The sequence below is a fragment of the Raphanus sativus genome, chromosome 6 (assembly GCF_000801105.2).
Source record: "Raphanus sativus cultivar WK10039 chromosome 6, ASM80110v3, whole genome shotgun sequence".
NCBI classification, from domain to species: domain Eukaryota; kingdom Viridiplantae; phylum Streptophyta; class Magnoliopsida; order Brassicales; family Brassicaceae; genus Raphanus; species Raphanus sativus.
In genome coordinates, this window is record NC_079516.1 from 44,215,764 (window position 1) to 44,240,639 (window position 24,876).

The following is a 24,876-nucleotide window of genomic DNA, read 5'->3' on the forward strand; positions in this document are numbered from 1 at the left end:
CTAGGAGAAAACAACAAAACACGCTTACTGGATTTCTTCATTCTACAATCTACACCACTAAAAAGGGTTTATTATATCATCACCGCAACTGAGCTTAGACGATGGAGCAAAGTCGTATAGCATCAGAGAAAGACTGAAGGACAAATGATAGTAAGAGAGAAAAGAGTAAACACACAAATGACAATCATAGTAAGTATTACATCTCCTCAATCATTATTTCAGAATAAACAAAGCAAATAAAGTGAAAGAATTCACAAAGCGTAAATCTTGGAATGAGTATCTACGAGGAGGAAGAAGGAGAAACTCGATCAGCCTCTATCATGGACTTTATGTAGTACTCTCCTGCTTTGTACGACGACCTCACCATTGGCCCTGATGCCACGTACCTGAATCCCTGTTTAACCAACAACCCTCTTAGTTAGCCTCCATCAGATTTAAAAAGAAAAAAAAAAGCAAATTACCATTTCCATGCCAAGAAGCCGATATCTCTCAAAAGCCTCAGGTGTCACGTACTCAGCAACTTGCATGTGACGCTTAGAAGGTCGCATGTACTGTCCAAACGTCATAACATCAACCCCAGCTGCTCTCACTTTCTCCATCGTCTTGACAACTTGATCAGGGGTCTCCCCACATCCCAGCATCACCGAAGTCTTCGTCAAGGTCCCCGCAGGCGCATGCTGCTTAGCCATCCTAAGCACATCCATCGACTGTTTAAAGTTAGCACGGTGATCCCTCACGGAACTCTGAAGCTCTTCAACCGTCTCAATGTTGTGTGCGAAGACGTCGAGCCCTGACTTGGCCACTTTCTCAACACACCCACCATCTCCTCGGAAATCAGGAACTAACAAAAAAAAAAGAATAATTAAATTCAATTAAAATTAAATTAAAGAGGGTTTGTCGTTACCAAGAGCTTCTATGAGCATCTCCGGCTTCAATGTTTTCAATCTCTGTACAGTTTGCGCGAAATGGCCACTCCCCTGATCAGGCAGATCGTCACGATCTACGCTGGTGATGACCACATAATCAACACCCCAGGACGCGATGGCTTCAGCGACATTGTTCGGTTCGTTTGGATCGGGAGGAGGAGGCGTACGCGACGTCTTCACATTACAAAACCTATAACAAAAGATTAAAGAAGAAGCAAATGATTTCAATCTGGAGAAGGAGGAGGGGACTGGGAGGATGAGGAATCGAATCGAACCGAACCTGCAGCCACGTGTACAAGTATCCCCCAAGATCATAATCGTCGCGGTGGCGGTTCCGGTTTCGCCGCCGGACCAGCACTCGCCGAGGTTGGGACACTTGGCCTCCTCGCAGACGGTGTGGAGGTTAAGGTCTCTGAGCTTCTTTTTGATCTGGACGTACCTCTCGCCGCCTGGGATCGACTCCTTCATCCATTTGGGCTTGGGGAGGGGCTTCTTCTTGGTGCCGACCTCAACGGAGTAGGTGTCGCCGTGGATGAAGTCGGTGAGGGAAGGGGACTCGTCCGCCAGCCGCGCTCGGAGAGACTCGAGGGTCCTGGGGGATTGGGTTGTTGCGGAGGAGACGGGAGTGATCGGGGAGGAAGAGGTGGAGGAGAAGAATCTCGACGCCGGTCTAAGGAATCGAGAGGCGACGAGTGCGGAACGGGATTGCATATCTCTCTTCCCTCTCTCTCTCTCTCTCTCTGTCTCGATTTAGGATCCTCACCGCAAAAAAAAAAAGTTGAACAAGGAAATGGATGGTGAAACAACAGCGTCTCCTCCATCTCTCGTTTGTGTCCTTTTACTAATAAGGCTAGGCCCATTAAGTTACACTCTTGTTTAACTACCATGATTGGCCCATTTTGTCATAGTTGCCTTATGTTTTGAAACTAAAAAACGCACCCAATGTAGCAAGTATCCCTGATAAGAATTTGATTTTTTTTTTTCAACTTGTAGGATCAAAAAGCTAAGGAGAAGGAACTTCAGCCAAAAGAGGCTGAATTGAAGAGGATTTGTTCATTTGTTTGTTAATTTCAATGATTCTGTTTCTTTCGAATATATCTAGTCTTGGGGATTTGTTCATTATTGTTAATCACTCAATCAATGTGTGTGAAATTGCAATGTTAGATCTGCCTTTTTGATTTCTCAAATACATGTGTCTGTGTTATAAGTTTTTGATTAAAAGTTGTTGCGAGTAATCAACAAGATCCATGTAAGGCTTTCCAATCAACCACGGAGATTTTGTTTTGTCACTGTCATTCATAAAATATTCATGTCCATTTAGCCTTTCTTTCTTTATATTCATCATAGAGACACTTACTCACTTGTGAGCATTTGGTTATTCAGGTTCCCCCTCCGTTTCTTCTAAATCAACTAATTCATTAGGTTTTGTTTTGATGGACAAAACAAGAAAAGGGGAAGAAGTAAAGTAGTGTTTGTACGTTTGTGTGTGGGAACAGCAAGTATACATGTACTTGAGGGGGAGATGGAAATCGGCAGAGATGAAGCAGGAGGAAACAAGACGTGCAATGATGGCAGCTCTCTGACAACACACACCCGAACCATTTCGTTCCAGCGAACAACTTCATAAAGATCCTCTTCTCTTGCGCTTGTAGGGGATTTTACTTACTCCGCCACTCACTCCCTTTTTCACTCTTTAAGAAAATGTAACTCACTCAACTTCTTAACTGTTTTTCTTTTCTTTCTTTTCAAAACCATTTTTGAAAGAAGCCTACACTCTGAAACATATACATAATAAATACGCAAGTTTGGATATATCCTCAAGGCTCAAACGCGTACGTGATGGTTCAAGTATGGGTAACGTTAGAACATGGTAGTTTGTTCAAAGGCAATAATGGGTGGGTGTTATCATTCTCTTAACTAAATAAAATACTACGAATATTGAGAAAGTCAATGGCTATGGTTAAATGGGGAAATGGGTCTCTGCCCGCTGGTGTAGTCTATTGAGTAGTATCCTATTAAATAAATAATCAGAGGCAGTTGAGAGTAATAATAAGAAAAGATGTGGCACAACTCGCAAGTGGTGGTTTCGTTTATATAATAAAAATCCGATAAATTTTTGAATGTGCAAAAAGTCAATGTGAGTAAGGGAAGTCAGCTAACCAACTGTACGTGACACGCGGCGGCGATCTAGATGGTTGAATAACTCCCGAAACTGCTCTATTTAAGAAGAAGACACACTTATTACCCCTCTCCAACTTGAAGCTTAACACACAACATTCAGTTCTGTTGTTGCCAATCTCTTTTCATCTAGTCTGACCTGTGGAGAAAGAATGGCCATCTTCTGTTTTCTTGTAGACCAGAGGAAGAAAGTCCGAGGGAGGAAGCCGGCGGCCGGTTTATGCTCAAGGTGTGGAGGAGGAGCAGTGGTGGCTGACATGAGAACCTCCACAAGATTCTGCGGGGTTCCCTTTTACCGCAAAGCTTGGAAGGCCATTGTCTGTCACTTCTGCGGCGCTGTACTCAAATCATACCACTGATAACTGATGAACCTTACCATATTTGTTTTTGTTGTTTTTCTAATCCCATTTGAATCAAGCTTTTTTTGTTTTTCTAAATCCATTTGTTTGTTCTAATGAATCAAGATTTTTTTGTTTTTCTAATTCCATTTGTTTGTTTTAATGAATCAAGCTTTTTTTTTGTTTTTCTAATTCCATTTGTTTGTTTTAATGAATCAGGCTACTTGCCATTGTATGTAACTTGATTACCTAGAGACCCTACTGTTGCTCAAAAAAAAAAGAGACCCTACTGTTTTGTTGTTATTCAGCTTTTTTCTATAAGCTTATGAGATGGATCTTCTCTTTTTTTTTTGTCATAAACTGAAGTGAAACACACAAGTTTGGTTTTAGGCTTTTAGGAAAATAAAAGCAAACACAAGTTTGGTAAGAAAAGTTAATAGGAAAAGCATGAAGGAATGAATAATCAAAAGCCAACTTGCTTCAAGTAGTTTTACAGCTTTCATCATTAAATTCCTCTCTCTCTCTCTGTCACTCTCTCACTCTCAGTACAGCCAGTGACTCATGTTTGATAGCACCTAACACATATGAGGAAGGCCCAATTGTTTTGGGCCTCATATATTCTGACCCAAAAATTACATCCTTAAACCTCTCCTCTAACCCTAGTTAAGATCTGAAACGTATAAGAAGAATATACAACAAATCTATCGAGAGAGATCGCCATCACTTTTTTTTTTCAATTGAATGATGGATTCGGAGGAAGATATCTTCGATTGCATATTGCGCCTAGAGGAAACACACATACAGCAAGGCTTCGACGAAGGCTACGAAGCGGGTCTAGCGTCTGGTCGGGAAGACGCTCGTCATCTCGGTCTGAAACTCGGGTTCGAAACAGGCGAGCTGCTCGGATTCTACAAGGGCTGCTCTTCCCTCTGGAACTCACCTGCTCTCCTCGCTCACCTGTCTCCCCAGCTCCACAAGCATCTCCACGATTTCCAATCCCTGCTCGATAAGTTCCCGCTGCTGGATCCCGAGGACGAAGCCAAAGACGAGATCAAGGATGATCTCAGGGTCAAGTTCAACATCATATGCGCATCTCTCGGCGTATCCAAGAAACAATTGGTGTACAAGGGTTACCCAAACCCTTCTTCCAATCTCGACTTTTAACAAATTGTATTTTTTTTCTCTTTTTTCTGTAATTTTTTTTAATTGGTTTGTATTTTTAATGAATAGTAGCCACAGATCTAAAAATGTGAGTGGATAAGCTTCTTTCTTTTAGACAACTTTTAGCGCACTTTTAATTTATTTATCTAGGAGGAGGGAGGAGATGTTGAGGAGAGAAATGCTTGGTTGTTGTAAGGTTTACATATCCGAAGCGCGGAATAAGACTGCTCTTGAAGCCATCGAGAGAGCCGCGAAGCGTTTTCCACCAGCCGCGATTGTCAACAAGTTTGAAGACGCTGCTTATGGCAGGGTTGGTTACACTCTTGTCTCCGATCTAGCTCACGAGGGGTCTTCTTCTTCTTCTTCTTCTCCCCTGAAGAGCGCGGTCTTTGCGATGGTTAAGACCGCTCTCGACACGATCAACCTCGAGTTGCACTGTGGGTCCCATCCCCGGCTTGGAGTGGTCGACCACATTTGCTTTCACCCTTTGTATGAGACCTCTGTTGACCAAGTTTCTGCCGTCGCCACTTCCTTGGCAAGGGATATCGGCTCCATTCTCAGAGGTTAGTACTTTATGGAGGACATTATTCAATATTCGTAGACTGGTATTTATATGACCCACTACCATTTTTGTGCAGTTCCTACATATCTATATGGAGCAGCTCATGAGGAGCAGTGCACGTTGGATTCCATTAGAAGGAAGCTGGGGTACTTCAAGGCGAACAGGGAGGGCCAGGAATGGGTAGGTGGGTTGGAGCTGGAGGTGGTGCCGGTCAAGCCAGACGCAGGGCCACAGGAGGTGAGCAAAGCGAAAGGGGTTGTAGCGGTTGGGGCGTGCGGGTGGGTTAGTAACTACAACGTGCCAGTCATGTCAACTGATCTCAAGGCGGTGAAGAGAATGGCGAGGAAGGCAAGCGAGAGAGGAGGAGGCTTGGCTTCGGTGCAGACGATGGCTCTGGTGCACGGGGAAGGAGTCATAGAGGTCGCTTGTAACTTGTTGAATCCAAGCCAAGTCGGAGGAGATGAAGTTCAGGGACTGATCGAGAGGCTTGGCAAAGAGGAAGGTCTGCTTGTGGGAAAAGGGTATTATACGGATTATACAGCCGACCAGATTGCTCAAAAGTATAAGGAGTTGCTCATCAGTTGATTTAATACATGAGTTGTTTGCGTTCAAGATAAAGACAATTTGAAAGTCAAAAACAATGTTGTTGTCATTCCCAACATCCATCTTATAGAATACTAATTCGATTTTGCGGTTGCGTATTTCTATGTTGTATTATGATGAGCATAAATTCAAACTAGCAGATATTTAAAACTGAAAATGAAACTCATGATAGTTCCATTAGGTGAGAGACCAAAAGAAAAATCCCATCATTGGTGCTTTGTACCAAAACTAAGTGTATGTATAATATGCCTACATGTTCCTCGTATTCAGTCAGCATTACAAATATCTGCGTTAAGGTGTGCACATTGGAGTATATGAACACATCTGTGACTGAAAAAAAAAACTGGTAAATCGGTGAAACCTCGGAGATATGTGAATGCGTGAGATCGCCTGTTGTTTCTCTTAACATTTTTTACTTAGCGTATATATCATGATAGCGACAGGATTACTGCGTTGCAACTTAATACGTTTTCTTTAGTTGGATGAATATTCATCAACTAATATGCTTGTTTCGCCTGGTGAATCGCTTCTCTTCTTGATGATTCAGTGTGCTTCGTATATATATTCAGTCTACCATATTTTTGCCAGTAGTGATCATCTAAATAAACAGATCTGATTCTACAATATTATGGTAGACACGTAAACGCCTGCTGCCTTCGAGAAGCATTCTGAGAAAGAAACATCTAGAAACTGTGTGGGTGATCATTGAGGGAGTCAAGGTTACGAATTGAAAAACAGTGCTCCTCATTGGTGACTGGAGAGAACGTATATGAATAAAAACAACTGAAAAGAGTTGTGATTGGAAAGCAATAGGAGAAAATGCCTAATTTCAACTCCAAATAGTACAATACACAAGGCCAGAGATGGACAACTAGCAGCAACATTTGGATCATTCAAACACGGTGGATATAGATGTATAGGAAGTGATTTAATATCATCCAAAACCAAACAAGTAGAATTGCTAAAACCTTGATATGTTTCCAAAGCATAGGGAAATTATGAAACAGAATCATCAACCGGAGTCAAATGATTAGGATCTCAAAAGGTGATTTAACGATGCATATTATTATTGTTCAAAGAAAACAAACAAGTAATTGCTGGTTTTGATAACAAGACCAGTCACAAGGTGCTGAAAGTGAAAGTAAAATGAACGAGGAAGAAGACCTCCTCCCTTGTCTTTTCCCAGTGATGATAAAATCATTGTCCAGCCTCGACAGGCTTCTGCAAAGACCATCAAAACATATGTATAAGAAAGGGGTAAGAGGAATAGAGAGCCGCTTTTGTTAAAGGAAGAAGAGCAAAGCAGTTACCTCTCCTTTGCCACCGGTGAAGAGCTTGTATCCACTGTAGAAAAGCGTGCCCCAGCCAGCTAGCGAAATAAGCACAAACTGCAGAGAAGAAAGGAATCATCATCATCATCAACTCATCATGGCTTTTAAAAAATAAAACAGAAGAGGAGATATGAAACACGTACATGCTCCTCTTTCCAGTTTCCAGGGTTCGTGGGCTGTTTCCAGAAGTCAACCTTGGTAGATCCATGGTGATCTGCAACATTCTCGTTTTTTTTAGATTCAATCGAAACAAACAATCAAACGGATTAATCAAACATTTCTCCACGATCTAAGGGAGTTAATCAGATGGTGAAAGAAATTACGAACGCAATCATTAGATCAAAGTAAATATTGGAAGAGAAAAGAAGAAAAGTACCAGCGGCGCCGGCGAGACCACGACGCTGACAAACAGAGGCGGGGACACGTGCAGATTGAATCTGAGCTAGGTTCATGGCTCGGCGAGCGAACGACGCCATCGTTCTCGACTTCTGATTTAGGGTTTTCAGGAGAGATTGGGAGAAAGGAAGAGATCAAGTGAGTGACACATCAACCAACACGAGGCCTTTTTGTTGTTTCAAGCATCGAAAAACGGCGTCGTACTGTGAGTTTGGTCAGGCAACACAGAAACCTCCTTCTCCACCAGAGGCTTCTACCGAAACAGAGAAAAGAGGAAACGTCGTCGTTTCGAACGACGTAGTCAGTTGCACGTTTTGGTCAACGTGCCCTATTCTAATGGAAAAAGAAAATAAGGAAAGTAAATCAGATCTGATGCAACACTTTGAAGAACGACGTCGTTTAGAGTTCCGTATAAGGCTTGTCTCTATATTTCTCTTTCTTGTAAAATCAAAGCACCGATCGATCATTTCATAAAGTCAAGAGAAAGAAGCAAAAACTCATCTTTTGCATTTTGCCATGGCGACGACTTTCGAAGACGGAGACTTCCCGGCGGCGGCTCAGACCCATTCTCCGACCGAACACGACGATTCATTCATGAGCTACGAAAACTTCTCCTCCGAAGCCCCACCGCCATCTGGTGGTGGCTTCTCCTCCTTCAACGGTGACGGATCTGAAAATCCCGCCTCTCCCAACAACGGCTACGGATTCGCCGCCGCTGATGCTTCCTCCCCAAACGGAAACGGCGACGCGATCTTCGCCTCCGACGGGCCCACTCTTCCAGATCCGAACGAGATGCGGGAAGAGGGTTTCCAACGCCGTGAGTGGCGCCGGTCAGTCTTCTAGATCTCTCTCTCTCTCTCCTTTTTTTTATCTTAGGAAAGTTTTGGACTTTATCATTTGGTCGTGTAGTGAAATGTAATAAATAGATATTAGAGTATGCTTTTCATTTATCACTCTCGTTTGAAATGTATAGATACTATATATACGAATGAGTCTCTCAGTGTGTGAATTTTGATGTTTTTTTCGCACCAATTTGGTTTTAAGTCAAAACGCACTTCACCTGGAGGAGAAGGAAAAGAAGGAGAAGGAAATGCGGAATCAGATCATAGCTGAAGCTGAAGAGTACAAGAAGGCTTTCTATGAGAAGCGAGAGAAGACCATCGAGACCAACAAGGCTGATAACCGCGAACGCGAGAAGGTAAATCAATCAATCATGCGATTCAATTCAATATTGCAGCCATATTGAAACCTCTCTCTCTCTCTTGCAGCTGTATTGGGTGAACCAAGAGAAGTTCCACAAAGAAGTTGACAAGCACTACTGGAAAGCGATCGCGGAGCTGATCCCGCGTGAGGTTCCCAACATTGAGAAGAAGAGAGGGAAAAAGGATCCCGACAAGAAACCTTCAGTGAATGTTATCCAGGGCCCTAAACCTGGGAAGCCTACTGATCTAGGGAGAATGAGGCAGATATTCTTGAAGCTCAAGACTAATCCACCACCCCACATGATGCCTCCTCCTCCTCCAGCCAAGGACGCGAAAGATGCCAAAGATGGTAAAGATGCAAAAGGTGAGAAGAAGGACGCCAAAGATGTCAAAGATGGAAAACCCGCCGCAGAGACAAAGGCGGCAGAGGAAAAACCTGCATCACCTGCCAAGGACGCAAGTGCTGAAACAACAGCGAAACCTGAGGCTGCCACTGCTGCTGCTGCTGCTGCTGCTGCTGGCTCGGGAGAGGGGGAAAAGCCTGTGGCTGAGGCTGAAGGAGCCAAGGCAGAGTGAAAGAAAAGGGTGTGTTAGCATTACTGTTGGAGGGGGGGGTTGGGGGGATAAATTGGTATTGGAGTTACAGTAGCTGCGGGGCAAAATAAGAAGAGGTTAACATGTGCACATAGAAGCTCTATTGGGGGATCTCTATGGCACACCATTTCTTCTTCTGGAGAGAGAAAGAGATAATCTTAGTCCTTCCTTTTGGTTTTCTATTTTTATTCATTATTTCTTTTGTTGTGCAAAATTTGGTGATGAGGATATTGTCTGGGATTATTCATTTTACTTCCACGTTATTACATTTTTATAAGACTTGAGAAATACAGTTACAGGTTGTCGGATTGGATGAGTAATATATTGATTATGTGGTGTTGTCTGCCAATAGGTTGGTGGCAAGAGTGTCGTGATTGAGTGTCATGTGAACCATCTTTTACATTGTGGGAACTTAATGGGACACCACGCATTGGTGAGGTCTAGTTCTAAGATATGTATGAGACTCATTCGTAAGAGAAATTGACAACACATTTGAGATATTTATTACTCTGGAAGTGGGCGAGGTGAGGCAAAAGAGTTGGAAGAGAAGATTTCTTATTACATTTGTACAGATGAGATATGCATGTGTGCATTAGCAAAAATTGGTGAAAGATATTATTAACTACAGTAAAAAAAAATCGAGATTGGTATATATAGATATGGTAATGCTTGAATCAAAGTGTGAAAAGTCATATTGCCTTGTTGAATTATATGAGACTACCAAGTCATACTAGATGATGAGGGTATCAAATCAATATAAACACTTCATATTAAATTATTTAGAATCTATAGCAATCTCAATTAATTCCTTCTCCAAAATTTTCGAGTTGGACTTTATTCACTCCCTCCCATGTGCTCACAAGGCAATAATGAGATAATATTGGTTGGTGTTAGATGATTTAAGCCTTTTCCAACGAATACGTAAACTAACCACCTAAACACGACTTCATAAGTAGAATCTGTAACAGCGATGAATATCAAAAAATGTGATGGTGGTAGCTAGTAGGGGGGTCACTGCTGTGTTTCTGAGACGGAAAACACTAATTAAATAACGCAGGACCAAGTAAAACCGAATTAATTTTTGTTTTTAACCAGTCTGTTATATAATCCGTACTGAATACTAATAGGTCTATAACACTTCCTAGATGTTCCCGAAGAGTGTGAATAGATACTTGTGGAAGCACTTGACATGAGAAAAATGTCGGCACTCATCACGTATTCTAGTCTTTAAAATGCGAGTACATTCCCATGTGTATATGTTAGATATCTGTATCCAAGATTGGGCTTTGGAGTGAGATAGATGCAAATAAGAAGCCAAAGTAATCTAACAACAAGTAGTCCTAACAGATTATCTCTTACATAACCTAACAGCTATCATTTACCAGACAATACACTGTTTGTCAAAACAACTTAGATACCAAAAAAAAAAAACTTAGATACCAAGGAAGGTGGGAAGGGGAAGGTGACATTGCCTAATGAACCAATCAAGCGATAACGTATGGACCACATTCGCTCTTTACATGTTTTGTCTGCATGTTCCTCTCTGTTTTGGTTGTTTCTCCATGGTTGCCCGCATCCTCCACCAGCCTCTTCTTGATCCTTGGACCCCGGTGAGTCATTTTCCTACGTTTCCTCTTGGCTAAGTTGGAACGGTTTTACAAATCATGGTGCGGGGAAGTCTAGTCATAATCAATAATCATCTCTGCTCTTACTTTTCATCCTTTATTTTCTTACTGAAAATTATGGTGTGGCTACAAAGTACAGGTGGTATCGCTTGTGTTTCTCCACTTTCAGTGACACTCTTCCTGCTCAAGAGCACTGCTAAGCCTCAATCAACTTTGCAGCAGTTCACTTTGAGGGGAGGATCTGGTACAGCTGTTTGGGATAAGATGCGTTTTAGGGAGGGGAGGGGGGTGTTAGTACAGCTGGTCATGTAACTTAGCGTCGTCGGTGGTCGTGCATTCCTTCTACAACGCCTTAACACTCCTCCATGCGTTACGTTCTTAACCGCCTCCACAACCAAAGATGAGAGAGAGAGAGATAGAGAGTTGGTTGGGGTATTTCACATGTCGGTAACGTCATATCTTTTATTTCTTTTTTTAAGAAGACATCGTATAGAACCATGTGGATTTGTTCCACTAAACAAACCAACGATATTTTTTCACTTAATGGAAGTGTATTAATTAAGAAAAAGATGATAAAAGGGATTTTTGCTCAAACTCAAAGCATGATGATAGGTTTTAGATTATACAAAAAGAAGATATTAGTAGACGAATTACCTGTCAGCTCCAACTTGTACCCACAAAAATAAAACATAGTTTAGAAATAATTAAAAGCACCTTCAAATACAACAGAGACAGCTTATCTTAGCTAAGCTGTATTTAATTAACTCTAAACTCTACAACAGAGACAGCTTATCTTAGCTTAGCTGTATTTATTTGTGGGCACAAGCCAAACTTTAATTCTACATTATTTATTTTTATCTCTGGTTATTAGAAAGAGAAGAAAGAGAGAGAGAGAAAGAAGGTATCCAAAGTAGGAAGAAGATGGGAGCATTTGAGGATCAGGTGAAGATGAGGGCGACAGAGCTGAAGCATCTATTCAAGAAAAGTATCAAAGTCGTTGGCAAATCTTGCAAGAAGGGTTGGTCCAAAGTCAAGAACCTTCGTCGCTAATCCCTCTTCTCCTCCTCCTCCATCTTTGCGTCTTGTGTTTTCTTTTTACTTCTTACACTAAAAGTTTTGCCTTCTTCTTCTTCATACTTTTGTGGGTTTTGCATTTATCCAAGTCTTCTCATCATTTTGTAATTTATGTGTTTCTCTTCGTTCTTTTCTTCTTCGCCTTAATTACTTATTTTGGTTGGATGTGAACACCTTTTCCATCAGTGGATAAGATCTACTTCTTAACACTCCAGAAGAATTTACACATCTTTTTAGTTATTGAATTCCTTTTTTGATCAAAGGATATAATTATTCATTTCCTGAACCATGAAAAAACTATGTTCTGTTTGACAAGAAATAAAATGAAGATACAGTATTTGAAAATTATAATACTTCTCCATCAATTTTAGTTCAAAGATGTAAACAGCCTAATTTTCAAATCATATTTAAGATGTAAACATTTGAAAAAGGAAGAAGATTTTTACCCAAAAAAAAGGAAGAAGATATTTTGAACATATGACCATTTTTTGGGACAGATTTGAACACATGGACTAAAACTTTTTAGCAAACAAACAATTCCATAACATCGGGCGGGTAATATTAAACTTTAATGGGCCGACATGGGCCTCTCTACGCGGCGCTAATTACCACACAGTTGCGACCATATAAGAAAGGATCCTAGGGTTTTAGAAGAGCGGAAAAAGATGTCAAACAAACTATATATGGTGGCGCAGAGAAGAAAAACAAAACATAACCAGTTAGCGTTTTGATTACAGTTCCCGTTATGAGTAGCAAAGATTTGTTTATCTGTTTGCTTTCTTATGATTTTTCTCTCCTTTCGTCTTTCAGTTATAGGCTTCTGTTGATCGAGTCTCTCAAGCTCGTAAAGATAGTGATATAGATGACGTTGCTACGAATATTTTATTGCGAAACTTTTGTTATTAGATGAATCAGCCGGTGATGATTGAAAAAGTTTGCCTACATTGTTTGATTTTACCACTGAAATGGAAACTTGAATCCTATATTCACTCTGAGGCTCGTTCATCCTTTTTTTTTTTAATTTAGTTAGGGTCATAGTGATCTATAGGATCTTTCTCTCAGTGTCAAGCCTATGACGATTCAAAATTTGCCTACATTGCTTGATTATCCAATGATATCTATTTAAAATAATTCATTCCGAGGCTTACCTAGTTTTGTTTTCTTAGAAGAGAGTTGCATTTGTATTTTCTTCTCTTGTTGATAGAGGCTGGTGATGATGTATCATATCTTTGCCTACATTGCCTGATCAAAGCTATACGGCTTTGAGCAACTGAGTGAATGATAAACTCTTCTGAAGCCCAATCATCAAGTCTTGCTATATTGTTTTGCTCTTATTACTTTTGAATTTGTTGATCTTAGAGACTTTCTACATATGTTTGTTAAAGTCCTTTCCCCCTTTTTTTTGAACAACGTACTTTCAGTTCTGCTATAGATACTCTAGCTAAATTTATTCTTTTTCCCCGAAAGATGTTTTGTTAGGATTCTTATAGTCGGTTGGTTGCTGTGCTGTGGTCTTCATCTCAAATTTGTGGAGCGTGGATTGTATCAGGAGATTCGGATCGTTAGCAAGTTGATTAATCACCGCAAATAAATGCATGTATTCCTTTTCGTATTTATTCTCATATCCGACTTCAGTTGTACACTTCTTATATGGGAGTTTTTGGATCCAAGAACTATAACACTCATGTCTTCTTGTCCTCTTAAGAACATGTTCCATGTATAAAGTTCGTTTGTGTTGTATCTCTTCATCAAAAGTATTATCTCGTTCTTCTGTTTTATCATGTACACTTAAGAATCCATTCTCCGATGGATTATTGGGTTTATTAGACAGAGGAACTGATCATCATTACTCGATGATCTACTTTTATTTTATTTTCACAGCACCTACGTTTTTGTGTAAAACAGAGGTCAATATCCATCTTACATAGAACTCTATCGTTCTTTTCCTGTAACAAACCAATACAACTATAACACAAGACAAGTTTCCTAGCCCAACAGCTAGAAGATGCTCTTCAGTGCAGACTAGATATCGCCTTAAAATACAAAATGGAAATGCTCGATCGAATAACAACCACAAAAAGCTAAGGCTGTAATGAAAATACCGCAAAATGAACGGGGCCAAAGTTAGAATAAACAAAAGGATAAATATTACAAATTTGCAATTGACATCGTCTTAAAAACCCCCAAGTAAAATTAATCTCAAGCTTCTACTGTTTGTATAAGTTAAGTGCAAAATTCTCTCATCATTATCATAATCATGGTTTATGGGAACATATTTCCGTCGACTTCTTGTCCTGAAAAAGGCGTCCTGACACCTTACCCAATCTGCAAGACTGCTCCATCATCAGTCTCTGAATCGAATCTTTCTCCCAAGGCACAATCCCAAACTCATCGTTGAACCCTTCCATGCCTTGTATCAAAAACTGCCACACCAAAGTCCCTGCTCCAGACCTCTTCCTCTTAGCCGATTTGTACACCACATCGAATATCGTTCTGTAGAACCGGTCACGCTGCGACGGCTCGTAGTCCTTGTTCATATTCGACAGCCCGAACTCTGTGAAGAGAACAGGCTTCTTCAGTTCCTTGTCCCCGTCTTCCATGTGAGATTCCATCCATTTCACCGCAAACTTTAGGTTTTCTTCAAACCCCTGGTCGTGAAACCTGCGCCCAATGCATGGTAAGTGGTAACTTTTTTTGTTTTTTTTGGTTTCAAAACATATATATAGAGAGGGAGAGGCGGGTGGTTTACCAGTGATCAGGGTAGATATGAACCGATGCAAAATCAATGTTTGGGGACTCGGAGTTTCTAACAAAATCTGAACCAAGCTCAGAGGCCCACTTTTCCGGGTTAACCGTCAGCCCTTTTGGACTCTTGGGGCCGTAGAAACCTTCCAGGCCTACGGTTAGAAGATGCTTCTTGTCGATCGATTTTATAAATGCTGTCATCTCGTTAATCCAGTCCTTTCACACACAAAAAAAAAAGTTAGCAAAACACTGACTAGTCACAAGAAACCAATCAAACTCGAACTCTCACCTGGAGAGTATCCCCAGAGATATCAGTCAAGCAACGAGGCTCGTTTATCAACTCCCACGCAAATATTGTTGGGTCGTTTCTGTACTCTATCCCTGTTATCGAGTTTTTGCGGGTCAGCAGCACCTGCCAAGCGTTATATTCAGAGTTTCAACATCACTAACAAGTAACAACTCCCTGCTCTGTCTCTAGGCTAGAAAGAGACAAGGATTCAAAACATACGGTGAGATAATTCTTGAAGTATCTGCGGATAGATGGGTCAAAGAAGAAAGAATCATTGGAAGAGCTGAGGCCAACACCTTCTTGCCACGCCCAGTTCACATACTGAGTCTTCCCTCCATAGGCTTGCAGGTTATTCACTAAGCTAAGAAGCAACCTAACACCGTGTGTTTTTGCTTCTGCGATTACATGATCCAACGCCTAAACCACATATAATTATATCATTATAACCACATTATACAAAACAAGCTCAAAACGCAGAGAGCTATAAATGGATGATGCCACATTGCCCTGTTTTCTATTTATAATCATCTTCGCTGGCATTGTTGATTAAAAATAAGCTAAACGATGACTAATGTCGTCAAAAAAGACCGAATTTTTTTTTAAGAAAAAAAAATAAAACAATCTAAAAAAACAAAGATCCTAAGAGAAGCTTCCAATGTTTAAGCGTAGATGGAAAGGCAAAAGGAGAGGTAGTAACCTTGAAGACACGTTCATCGAATCTGCCAGGTGAGATCTGGAGAGCATTGTAGCCACCGTCATTAAAGGCCCATGTTCTACACACAGTGAGGCCCATTTTCGATCCAGCTTCGAGCATCGCACCGACACGGTGCCTGCTGTGATCGTTGACGGCGTGGTCCATGAACCAGTAGGAGTTCCACCCGTTCACGTACAGAGGCTTGCCGTCCAGCACGAACTGCGTGCCGTTCCGAGTCACGAACCCTAGCTCGGGCTCCCTGTTGTAATCGAGCCACAAATCTCCGAAGGAGAGGTATAGAAACGCGACGCATGTGAGGAAGCCTAGTATCGGGACCGATGGCCCGTTCCCTCCTGTGGTGGGAGACATGCTTCTCGTCGCTCTTGTTAGCTTCTTGTGGTGGTTGTATTTGAAGATCGCTTCTAGTCTCGCCAGGTTTGTTTCGGATGGGGAAAGCCAAAATTTATACCTCCCTTTTTTTTTTTTTTTTTTTGAAACTGAATTTATACCTCCCTTCTAGAGAGAGAAATGCAAGTCGGGGTCCTTTGGAAAAGATTCAACTTTAATCAAACACCCAAAAAAAATTAAAAAAAAAAATCTCAGCTTTAATTGAAACAAAACACAGATCAAAGAAAAAATTTCTAGTAAGGAAACAAACATTGAGGATGAAGAGTTGTGCCTATTTACGGTTTGATACTCAAAAATGCGAAACTGATGTGTTAACAGAGACGTGTCAGAATGAAGAAGAAAGTAAAGGAAGGAAGCAAGTTAAGATTCAAATTACACGCACTTTGATGTGGGGGCCCTTTGATGTCTGTAATCAGGCGTGAATTCTGGAGGAGCTTCTGCGGTAAAATGTTAGTTTGATTTACTACTGTTATATTAACCACATTAGCCAAATGATGAACCGAAATCACCACCACGCAAATACTACTATTTAATTTTTTCTTTTCATTTTTGTTACTTCTAGCAAAAAAAACATGGGGAACAGAATAATATGAATGAATGGAGCTGAAAAATTTATGAAATAAAATAAGAGAATTTCATTTAATTTTATTCTATTTCATTCATGAATATTTCTAATCGTGAATATTTCTAACTATATTTCATTTCTTTTTTTTTTTTTTTTTTTTTTTTTTTTTTTTTTTGGTAAAATGTCAAGTATTATACCAGATTTTTCAATTTGTTACAGAAGTTACAGAGAAACAAGTAGCGGAAAACTTAATGAAATCTAAACAAATGGTCTAAACAGCGAAAAGTACTAGCATGAAAGAGATGAGACCAAGGCAATGAACTGGACAACAACGAAGCAGTGATGGACCTGAAGAAGAGGCATGAGCGGAACGAGCATCCGGTTGCCGCGAGCTACCGAGAGAAAGGCGCCCTCAGACCTTGAAGCTACGGTTATTCCTACAGCTTCCGAGAGACCAGCTCATCAACACCTGCTCAAAGAATCGCAACCTCGGACCTGCAAACTTGTCCAAAATTACCCAGCCGGCGACACGAGGAGGAGTCCGCAAACGACGATGCCGTCGTTCAGGAAGAGCAGCTGAAGAATGTCGCCTCCAACCACCCAATCCCGTGACCGTGTACACCCATTTAACCCATAGCTCATATAGAGAAACAGGATCGATTGGGCACACCTCCTCCGACGAAGCAACCTTCAAACAAACTATAAGGCCGAGAACTCAATTGATACCTATTCTCTGTCGACAGACACATCAACTTCCACAAAGCAAACCCCACCGCAGAGACACAAGAGGGAGAAGGAGATGTCGACAAAGAGCGCCACACACTGAACCTGCACAGACCTCGGGGAGGAGCCAACAACACAAGCGCGGACGAAACCATACGCTAACAGAAGAGACCACCTCACCATACGCTGCCACTGGAGACATCCACAAGAACGAGCCGACAACCCACCTGCAGCGCTCTCCACGCACAACCACCGGAGACCACCGGAGGAACCCAAAGCCACAACAGAGAGACGAAAGATCCACGAACCTTCTGCCTCAAATCTTCAGAGAGAAACGCGACCACACAGCCACAGACCCAAAGAAGATTTACCCAGCAACTCACGCCGCCAACTCGAAGGATACAACCGAGGCAGAGAAAAATCCACCAGACAGAGATCTGGAGCGAGACTGGAACCGAACCAAAACGAGAAGAGAAGCCGTCCTCAAACCCCATCAACGCCGCAAAGAACACCCCAGATCTGCTACCAAGACCGCCGGATCTGAACCGGAGGACACCACGGTTGAAACCAACCTCCGCGCCGTAAATGAAAAGACAGAGAAGACAGAGAAGCACAAGGGGATACAGAGAAGAGAAAACACCGGGGAAGCTCCGGCGACCGCCTAAGGGACGAGGCGGCGGCCGCCGGGAAACACCAGCTCTGCTTTTAGGGTTTTGGTAGAGAGAGGTTAGAGCAAAAAAGTTTGAGAGTATATTTCATTTCATTTCTTTCCACATATTCCACAAAAACTATTGAAATGATATTTTTTTCTTTCCTTTCAAATGGTAAAACTCTTTTGAAATTTACAAGAATAAATCATTCTATACAATTTTATTCCAAATAATAATAATCCAATTGCACCCGACATAAACATAGCCCAGCCTTTGTAGATGATGTTTTTTATTATATACTCTTTCCACTTGATAGCGAATTACAAAGTATTCAGGAAATAAGACTAGTTCATGTCTTGTGAAAAAGTTCAATCAGATTTCAAAACAGAGACAAAGGAAAAAATAAACAAATATTTGTCTCGGTTTTTAAAAGTCTTTATGAAAACAGACCACATGCTTGAGCGTGACTAGATTCAGGATTTTCCTCTGTCCTCTTTGATAAATATATAATCTTATCTAACGTATTATAAAATTAGATTCGATTAATTAAGACACACACTTGGTTCCCTTCATTTTCTTTAGAGAATCACAATTTGGTAACACATCTTTTGAAGCAAGCTGAGAAGACAAAGAGCATCACATCTATTAGTTTTGGTGAGGATGGGCTGGCGGTCAATCACCTGCTCTTTGATAACGATAGTTCTTTTTATGTGCAAAGCCGAGGTTGATGAATGCCAAAATCTTATCATGAAGATATTGCATAAGTATGGAGAGGCAACATGGCATATCAGCAATCTAGACAAATCATCGATCACTTTCGGTGAAAAAGTGGGAGGCAAAAATCAGAAGAAGAATCCAAAACATCGTGGGGCTGGGGCAATAGTTACTACGTGGGGCTTTCTTAATGTTTCAATGGTAAAAAACGTGTTCCCCTCAATTATATTAAAGAAAATATGAAAGATAAAATGTATGTTTGTTTGGAAGGTTTCTATGGCATAGTGGAAAGGAAATTCTCAAGGTTGATCGGTTCTTCTAAGTATTTTGAACAAATCCTGGCAGAAATACACCTCCTGACAGGACAAATCCAACCACAAGAAGGTTGTCCACGAATGCATGAATAAAATGTATTTCTTTGATGGTATTTATTCATGCTTTCATGGACAACCTTCCTTTGGGTGGAGGATTACCTGAACAAGGGATTTGTTCTAAACTATGGAATGAAACCAATCTAAGTGTTTGGTCAGACACCTAGATGGAAGATGAGGGGTTAAATCAAGATTGAAGGGTTTTGTCAAATCTGTGGAACTGAAAAAGAAACAGTATCCTATGTTCTGTTCACATGTCACTTTGCAAAATAGGTATAGGCTCTTTCGAATATGTTTATGCAAGAAAATGAGTTTGATAATGGTTCAATATTTGCCAATACAAATCAACCTCTGGAGATGCCAAAATCATATAGTGGGAATATAAGCAAATTAGAGCTCTTCTTTGAAATAACATATGCTATTATCTGTGACAAGAATACTATAACGTGTAATATGAATCGGTCAATCCGCACATGTTCCTCATAAAGAATCAACTCACATCCCTAGTTTCATTTCAATCGATATATCCGCACTCGCTCCCAACTTACTTGTTATAGACCAAAAATGTGTATAGTCGAGTAAGTGAAACTTGGCAATCATTTCCCGAACATCTTTATGTTCTTAAGAGTCTGTATAAATCTTGTGGGGTGCGTATGCGCGGATCTTTAAAATACTTGTAAAAGAAATACAAAGTCATTTTAGAAAAAGAGACAACCAGAGATTTAAGCACTGTCGGTGCATTGTTTCCCCATTATTAAAGTAATCAAGTGTTGTTTGGTTTATTTAACTCATCGGCTTTCGAAGAGAAGAAGGTTTCGAAGTTTCAATGTGTAAACAATTTGCATCATCATTATAATATTGGTTCCTCTAATGAATGACTTTTTTTCCTTTCTTCAATCAACTGATCGAATCAGATAACTGATATCCAAACGAATCACAAATACTTCAGAAAACCTAAAGATTCAATTCTACTCCACCCCTACTCACCTAGAACTTGTAACATTAACTTTTTTAGGTGAAACTAGAACCTATAACCAAATACCAAGACACAAATACATGTTTAGTTTCATTCATCTTTTTTTTTTGTAGGAAATTGGAAGAAAACTCGCAACTTTTATTTTAGAATAAAATTCAAACTTACAAATAAGCTAGCCGTGGCCTAGAAAGTCCAACAACATCCTCTAGCAACAAAACAGCAATTTCAGACGGTGCCTCATCTAATCTACAAAAACCAAACAGAAGAAAAAATGTAAAGTGAATTAACCCGTCAACTAAACGGTTTGCTTCCCTATACACATGAACAATATAGACTAACCAGTCCTTCTTCAACAAGCCATGGCACAATCGCACTAGAAAAAACAGAGGATGAGTAACTTCAATCCCTATCGTAAAATACTTCATCACCACCTTCGAATCAACTTCTAACTCCAGCCTCCTAATCTCTTTCTCCCAAGCTACAACAAGCCCATAATAAACTCCCCAAAATTCTGCCAATGTAGCTCCACACCTCCTTATATGTTTAGTTTCATTCATCTTATCACTTCAATTGTCCATCTCATTTATTTGTAAAAGAAAAAAAACGGAGGAGTTTGTTTTTTTATTTATAGCTACTGGGGAAAAAGGACACTTAGCACAATACACAACAACGTAGAAAACACTATTTTCTTTTATGATGTTACTTAATCACCATTAGAGAGCTTTAGCCGAGGTCCTTGGCGGCTGCAACAACTGCATCAACAGTGAGTCCAAATTTCTTGTAGAGCACATCGGCCGGTGCACTTGCTCCAAAACTGTCCACACCGATGGCCTTCCCTTTCGGGCCAACCATCTTCTCCCACCCAAAGGTCGACCCTGCTTCAATGCTCACTCTCGCTGAAATCCCTGATGGTAACACACTTTCTTTGTACTCTTGGCTTTGTTCATCAAACAGCTCCCAACTCACCAGAGACACTACCCTCACTGCTCTTCCTTCTTCTCTCAGCTTCTCTCCAGCCTTTGCAGCAATCTCTAGCTCCGACCCTGTCCCCATCAGGATCACGTCTGGTCTATTACCTGCCGAGTTGTCCGAAATCACGTATCCTCCCTTCTCCACTCCCTGAACAGATGTCCCAGGTAAATGGGGTAGCTTTTGTCTGGACAGAGCCAAGATGGAAGGCCTCTTTCTGTTCTCTACAGCGACTTTATACGCCCCGGCGGTTTCGGTTCCATCGGCTGGCCTCAGCATGAGGATGTTGGGCATGGCTCGGAAGCTCGCCAAATGTTCAATAGGCTGGTGGGTCGGTCCATCTTCTCCAAGACCGATTGAATCGTGGGTCATCACGTATATAACCCCGGCTTCAGAGAGCGCAGAGAGCCTGATGGCAGCTCTCATGTAGTCTGTGAAGACAAAGAAGGTAGCACAGTAAGGAATGAGCCCCGGGCTGTGACAGGTTATGCCATTGCAGATAGCTCCCATGCTGTGTTCCCTGACGCCAAACCTAAGGTTTCTCTCTTCAGGTGCATTCTTTTGGAAGTCACCAAACATTTTGAGCAACGTCATGTTGGATGAAGCAAGGTCAGCACTCCCACCAAGGAACCCAGGAAGAACCTTAGCAAGGGCATTAAGACACTGCTGGGAGAGGTTTCTTGTTGCATCTGCAGGACTTTCTGGAGTATAAGTCTGGAAATACAAGAACCATATTTTTATTAACATTCTTTCCATGTGTACAACATTATGGAACTTTTCTAAAGTTCCTCATCAACATTTGCTTTTTATAACATTTTAGGCTCACCGGCAATGATTTTTCCCAGCCGTTAGGTAAGTTAGGAGTAACTATAGATTTCAGCTCCGCAGCTTCTTGTGGGTACTTCTTCTCATAATCAGAAAACTGAGCATTCCATTCTGCTTCAAGAGCAGCTCCTTGAGGGATATGCCGACTCCAATGGCTGCAAAAATAAATGACAATGGTGGTGCCATTAACATATGTGCACTACAAGATACTCAACTAAAGCAACGAACCTCTTGATGTCTTCAGGAACATGAAAAGGCCCATAAGGCCATCCAAGATTCTTTCTGGTAGCATCAACTTCCTTTTCACCCAGTGCACTTCCGTGGACACTGTAAGAATTTGCCTTGTTTGGTGATCCAAAACCGATGGTTGTAGTTATCTGCCAATTTCGACAAAAAAAAAACAAACCATAAAAATTTACCATTACATATAAGTTTTGTAGAAGAAGACATTTTATATTATTCTAAACCAATCACAAGAGCATCAGGTTGTCACTATTAGGTACTAGACGAATCAAACATCATACCACTTTCTTTCCACCTTATATATTTTCTTTAATATAAGAGCAAATAAATCCACAACCAAGCAAAAGCCACATGATAAGAATGTGAGAGAGATGGGTGGTTGGACCTTGATCAAAGTGGGTTTGTCTTGAACAGTCTTAGCTTCCTTAATGGCAGCGCGGATTTCATCATAACCGGTGTTTCCATTCTTGACACAGATAACATGCCAACCAAGACCCTGAAAACGTGTTTGGACGTCCTCGGTAAAGGCGATCTCTGTGTCACCGTCAATGGAAATGTGGTTGTCATCATAAAAGGCAATGAGCTTCCCAAGACCCCAATGGCCCGCAAGTGAACAAGCTTCATTGCTAATTCCTTCCATTTGGCATCCATCTCCTAGAATAGCATACCTAAAGTACACAGAACAAAAAAAAATCAAGTTAAGTAGTAGACAAGTTTATTTAATTATTTATTTATTTATTTTCTGAGGTGGAAAGACTCTGGTTTACGTGTAATGGTCGACAATATCAAAGTGTGGTTTGTTGAATCTGGCAGCCAAATGCTTCTCAGCAAGAGCCAAACCCACAGCATTTGCAATTCCTTGGCCAAGAGGACCTGTATAGAAATTAAGAAGAGAGTCAAAACACAACACATGCATCTCATTTCACCTCCATGATTTTTTTTTTCTTCATCTTCATGAAATTGAATAAAAAATGATGAGAATATATATATATATAGAAACCAGTGGTGACTTCAACACCAGGAGTCTCGAAATTCTCGGGGTGGCCTGGAGTCCTACTCCCCCACTGACGGAACTCCATCAAGTCTCGTTCCTTGACGCTGTCGTAGCCAGCGAGGTGAAGCAACGCGTAGTGGAGCATGCAACCATGTCCGGCCGACAAAAGGAAACGATCTCGGTTAAACCAGTAAGGGTTCTTGGGGTTGTACTTCATCACTTCGTCGAATAGTATGTGTCCCATCGGGGCACATCCCATCGGCAGCCCCGGGTGTCCAGATTTCGCTTTCTCCACAGCGTCGATCGCCAGAAACCTTATCGTGTTCACCGACTTTTCTACCACGTCCGTCTCGGCCGAGGAGGCACGCACACATATCCTGCGTCTGACTCTGAGACGAGGGAGATCTCGCCGAGGAGTGAAGGATACATGGTGATCCGCAGGCCGAGGAGAGCAACGTTCGTAAGACGGCTGCTGCGCGAGGTAAGCCTTTGATAAAGTCAGCGAGGAGGACGCCATTGTCGCCGTTGTTGTATCAGAGTTGAGTTGGAGAGTGTGTGTTGTTTTTTTAAATTATTGTCTTAAGGGCTGGTGACCGTCGGATTAATCGTTGGGTCGGTTACTTTGATCAGGCGAATATTGTTCCACAAGACGCAACTGATGACGTCGTTGAGCGGATCAAGGCGGTTTGGTGCAACAACCCATAAAATTATGATGACTAATTTGCAAACACCAATTGGGCCGATAAGCCCATTTTACAATTTGGGCCTTTTAAGATGCTGCATACGACTTGAGAAAACTGCAAGATTCGAATGTCCATATTTTGGATGTTCATTCATACTACTACCACATATATTTGCTCTTTTGACCCAACGTACATAGGTCCGATTGTTTGTGTGTGTGTGTTTTTTTTTTGTTTTTGTGTCAATATCAACTATTTCATTTCACCCATAAATTTGATACAAACATTTGACCATATCAGATTCTACCACATATGCAAACATACATCTTAGCAACATCTTGAAACACTCACTAACAACTTAAAATATATTGTTGCATTTTTCTACCACTGACCGGAGGCTGAACCGTCTCATGAACCAAACTAAAAAAACAGTAATGTAGTTTTCCAAATTTCTCTTCACCATATACACATATTTTAAAAATAAACATTCCAAACACAACATCATAATATTCAAATGTCACGAAAGATAAAATCATCGATGTTAAATTATATATTTTTCTAAAACAAATGTGACAAGAAAGAAAAAATATGTTTTTAAAATTAAAAGTAGCATAATATTTGAAATCTTAGTTTAATAACAAATAAATCAGAAAACTTAATACCACCATCCAAAATATTATATATCGATAAAATTTACAAAAATAATATGATAGATCCTACTATATATAAAACTTATAAAATAACAACGACAGATTAGTCAAGCAAAAAAATGTATTTACTTATAAAATCCAACAATTTACTAAAATAATAAATGTAAAGTATAAACACAGCATGGAGATATAAATTATCCTAAAAATATTCTTTCTATGTTATAACTATATAAAATTTTAAAATATATCATATGCAAAAAGTAGAAATAAAAAAATTGAAAGAGATTCTCTATTTGATTATTTCATATTATGAATTTATTGTATCAAGCTAAAAAATATATTAGTATGTGATAATAAATAATAACAAAGCAAAATGTCTAAAAATAAATT

The 24,876-nt window shown here is 40.6% G+C and overlaps 7 protein-coding genes and 2 non-coding genes across 10 annotated transcripts; 5 read left to right on the forward strand and 4 right to left on the reverse strand.

Annotated features, from left to right (window-relative positions):
• Positions 1-151: 151 nt before the first annotated feature.
• LOC108813189 (lipoyl synthase, mitochondrial) lies at positions 152-1,707 on the reverse strand. Its single transcript, XM_018585670.2, has 4 exons — positions 1,207-1,707; positions 905-1,116; positions 462-841; positions 152-394 (listed from the first exon to the last, which is right to left on the reverse strand). Exons 1-4 carry the CDS (start codon positions 1,635-1,637, stop codon positions 281-283), a joined length of 1,137 nt encoding a protein of 378 aa, XP_018441172.2. The 5' UTR covers positions 1,638-1,707; the 3' UTR covers positions 152-280.
• A 1,387-nt stretch (positions 1,708-3,094) lies between these two features.
• On the forward strand, positions 3,095-3,682 carry LOC108810706 (uncharacterized). The gene has a single exon (XM_018582797.2). The coding sequence runs from the start codon at positions 3,257-3,259 to the stop codon at positions 3,461-3,463; it is 207 nt and encodes a 68-aa protein (XP_018438299.1). The 5' UTR covers positions 3,095-3,256; the 3' UTR covers positions 3,464-3,682.
• A 458-nt stretch (positions 3,683-4,140) lies between these two features.
• LOC108805806 (uncharacterized) lies at positions 4,141-5,853 on the forward strand. 2 transcript variants are annotated; one of them, XM_056989559.1, is made up of 3 exons: positions 4,141-4,563; positions 4,754-5,166; positions 5,242-5,853. In XM_056989559.1, exons 1-3 carry the CDS (start codon positions 4,184-4,186, stop codon positions 5,748-5,750), a joined length of 1,302 nt encoding a protein of 433 aa, XP_056845539.1. In that variant the 5' UTR covers positions 4,141-4,183; the 3' UTR covers positions 5,751-5,853. The 2 variants fall into 2 exon arrangements, with proteins under 2 accessions (XP_056845539.1, XP_018433256.2); XM_018577754.2 differs by having other exon boundaries at positions 4,352-4,612.
• Positions 5,854-6,814: 961 nt separating this feature from the next.
• On the reverse strand, positions 6,815-7,646 carry LOC108812846 (uncharacterized). The gene is made up of 4 exons (XM_018585221.2): positions 7,476-7,646; positions 7,243-7,313; positions 7,079-7,156; positions 6,815-6,989 (listed from the first exon to the last, which is right to left on the reverse strand). The coding sequence occupies exons 1-4, from the start codon at positions 7,573-7,575 to the stop codon at positions 6,966-6,968; spliced, it is 273 nt and encodes a 90-aa protein (XP_018440723.1). The 5' UTR covers positions 7,576-7,646; the 3' UTR covers positions 6,815-6,965.
• Positions 7,647-7,931: 285 nt separating this feature from the next.
• LOC108812845 (clathrin light chain 1) lies at positions 7,932-9,599 on the forward strand. Its single transcript, XM_018585219.2, has 3 exons — positions 7,932-8,325; positions 8,540-8,693; positions 8,764-9,599. The coding sequence occupies exons 1-3, from the start codon at positions 8,012-8,014 to the stop codon at positions 9,271-9,273; spliced, it is 978 nt and encodes a 325-aa protein (XP_018440721.1). The 5' UTR covers positions 7,932-8,011; the 3' UTR covers positions 9,274-9,599.
• A 3,301-nt stretch (positions 9,600-12,900) lies between these two features.
• Positions 12,901-12,992, forward strand: LOC130497267 (small nucleolar RNA SNORD34). Its single transcript, XR_008936272.1, has one exon. It is a non-coding gene; the product is annotated as a small nucleolar RNA SNORD34 (small nucleolar RNA).
• Positions 12,993-13,054: 62 nt separating this feature from the next.
• Positions 13,055-13,138, forward strand: LOC130497266 (small nucleolar RNA SNORD34). The gene has a single exon (XR_008936271.1). It is a non-coding gene; the product is annotated as a small nucleolar RNA SNORD34 (small nucleolar RNA).
• Positions 13,139-14,101: 963 nt separating this feature from the next.
• Positions 14,102-16,455, reverse strand: LOC108813564 (mannan endo-1,4-beta-mannosidase 2). Its single transcript, XM_018586149.2, has 5 exons — positions 15,722-16,455; positions 15,244-15,441; positions 15,025-15,147; positions 14,740-14,951; positions 14,102-14,651 (listed from the first exon to the last, which is right to left on the reverse strand). Exons 1-5 carry the CDS (start codon positions 16,085-16,087, stop codon positions 14,246-14,248), a joined length of 1,305 nt encoding a protein of 434 aa, XP_018441651.1. The 5' UTR covers positions 16,088-16,455; the 3' UTR covers positions 14,102-14,245.
• Positions 16,456-20,727: 4,272 nt separating this feature from the next.
• Positions 20,728-23,720, reverse strand: LOC108811636 (transketolase, chloroplastic-like). Its single transcript, XM_018583715.2, has 6 exons — positions 23,163-23,720; positions 22,930-23,035; positions 22,548-22,830; positions 22,148-22,296; positions 21,921-22,074; positions 20,728-21,808 (listed from the first exon to the last, which is right to left on the reverse strand). Exons 1-6 carry the CDS (start codon positions 23,671-23,673, stop codon positions 20,849-20,851), a joined length of 2,163 nt encoding a protein of 720 aa, XP_018439217.2. The 5' UTR covers positions 23,674-23,720; the 3' UTR covers positions 20,728-20,848.
• Positions 23,721-24,876: the final 1,156 nt, after the last annotated feature.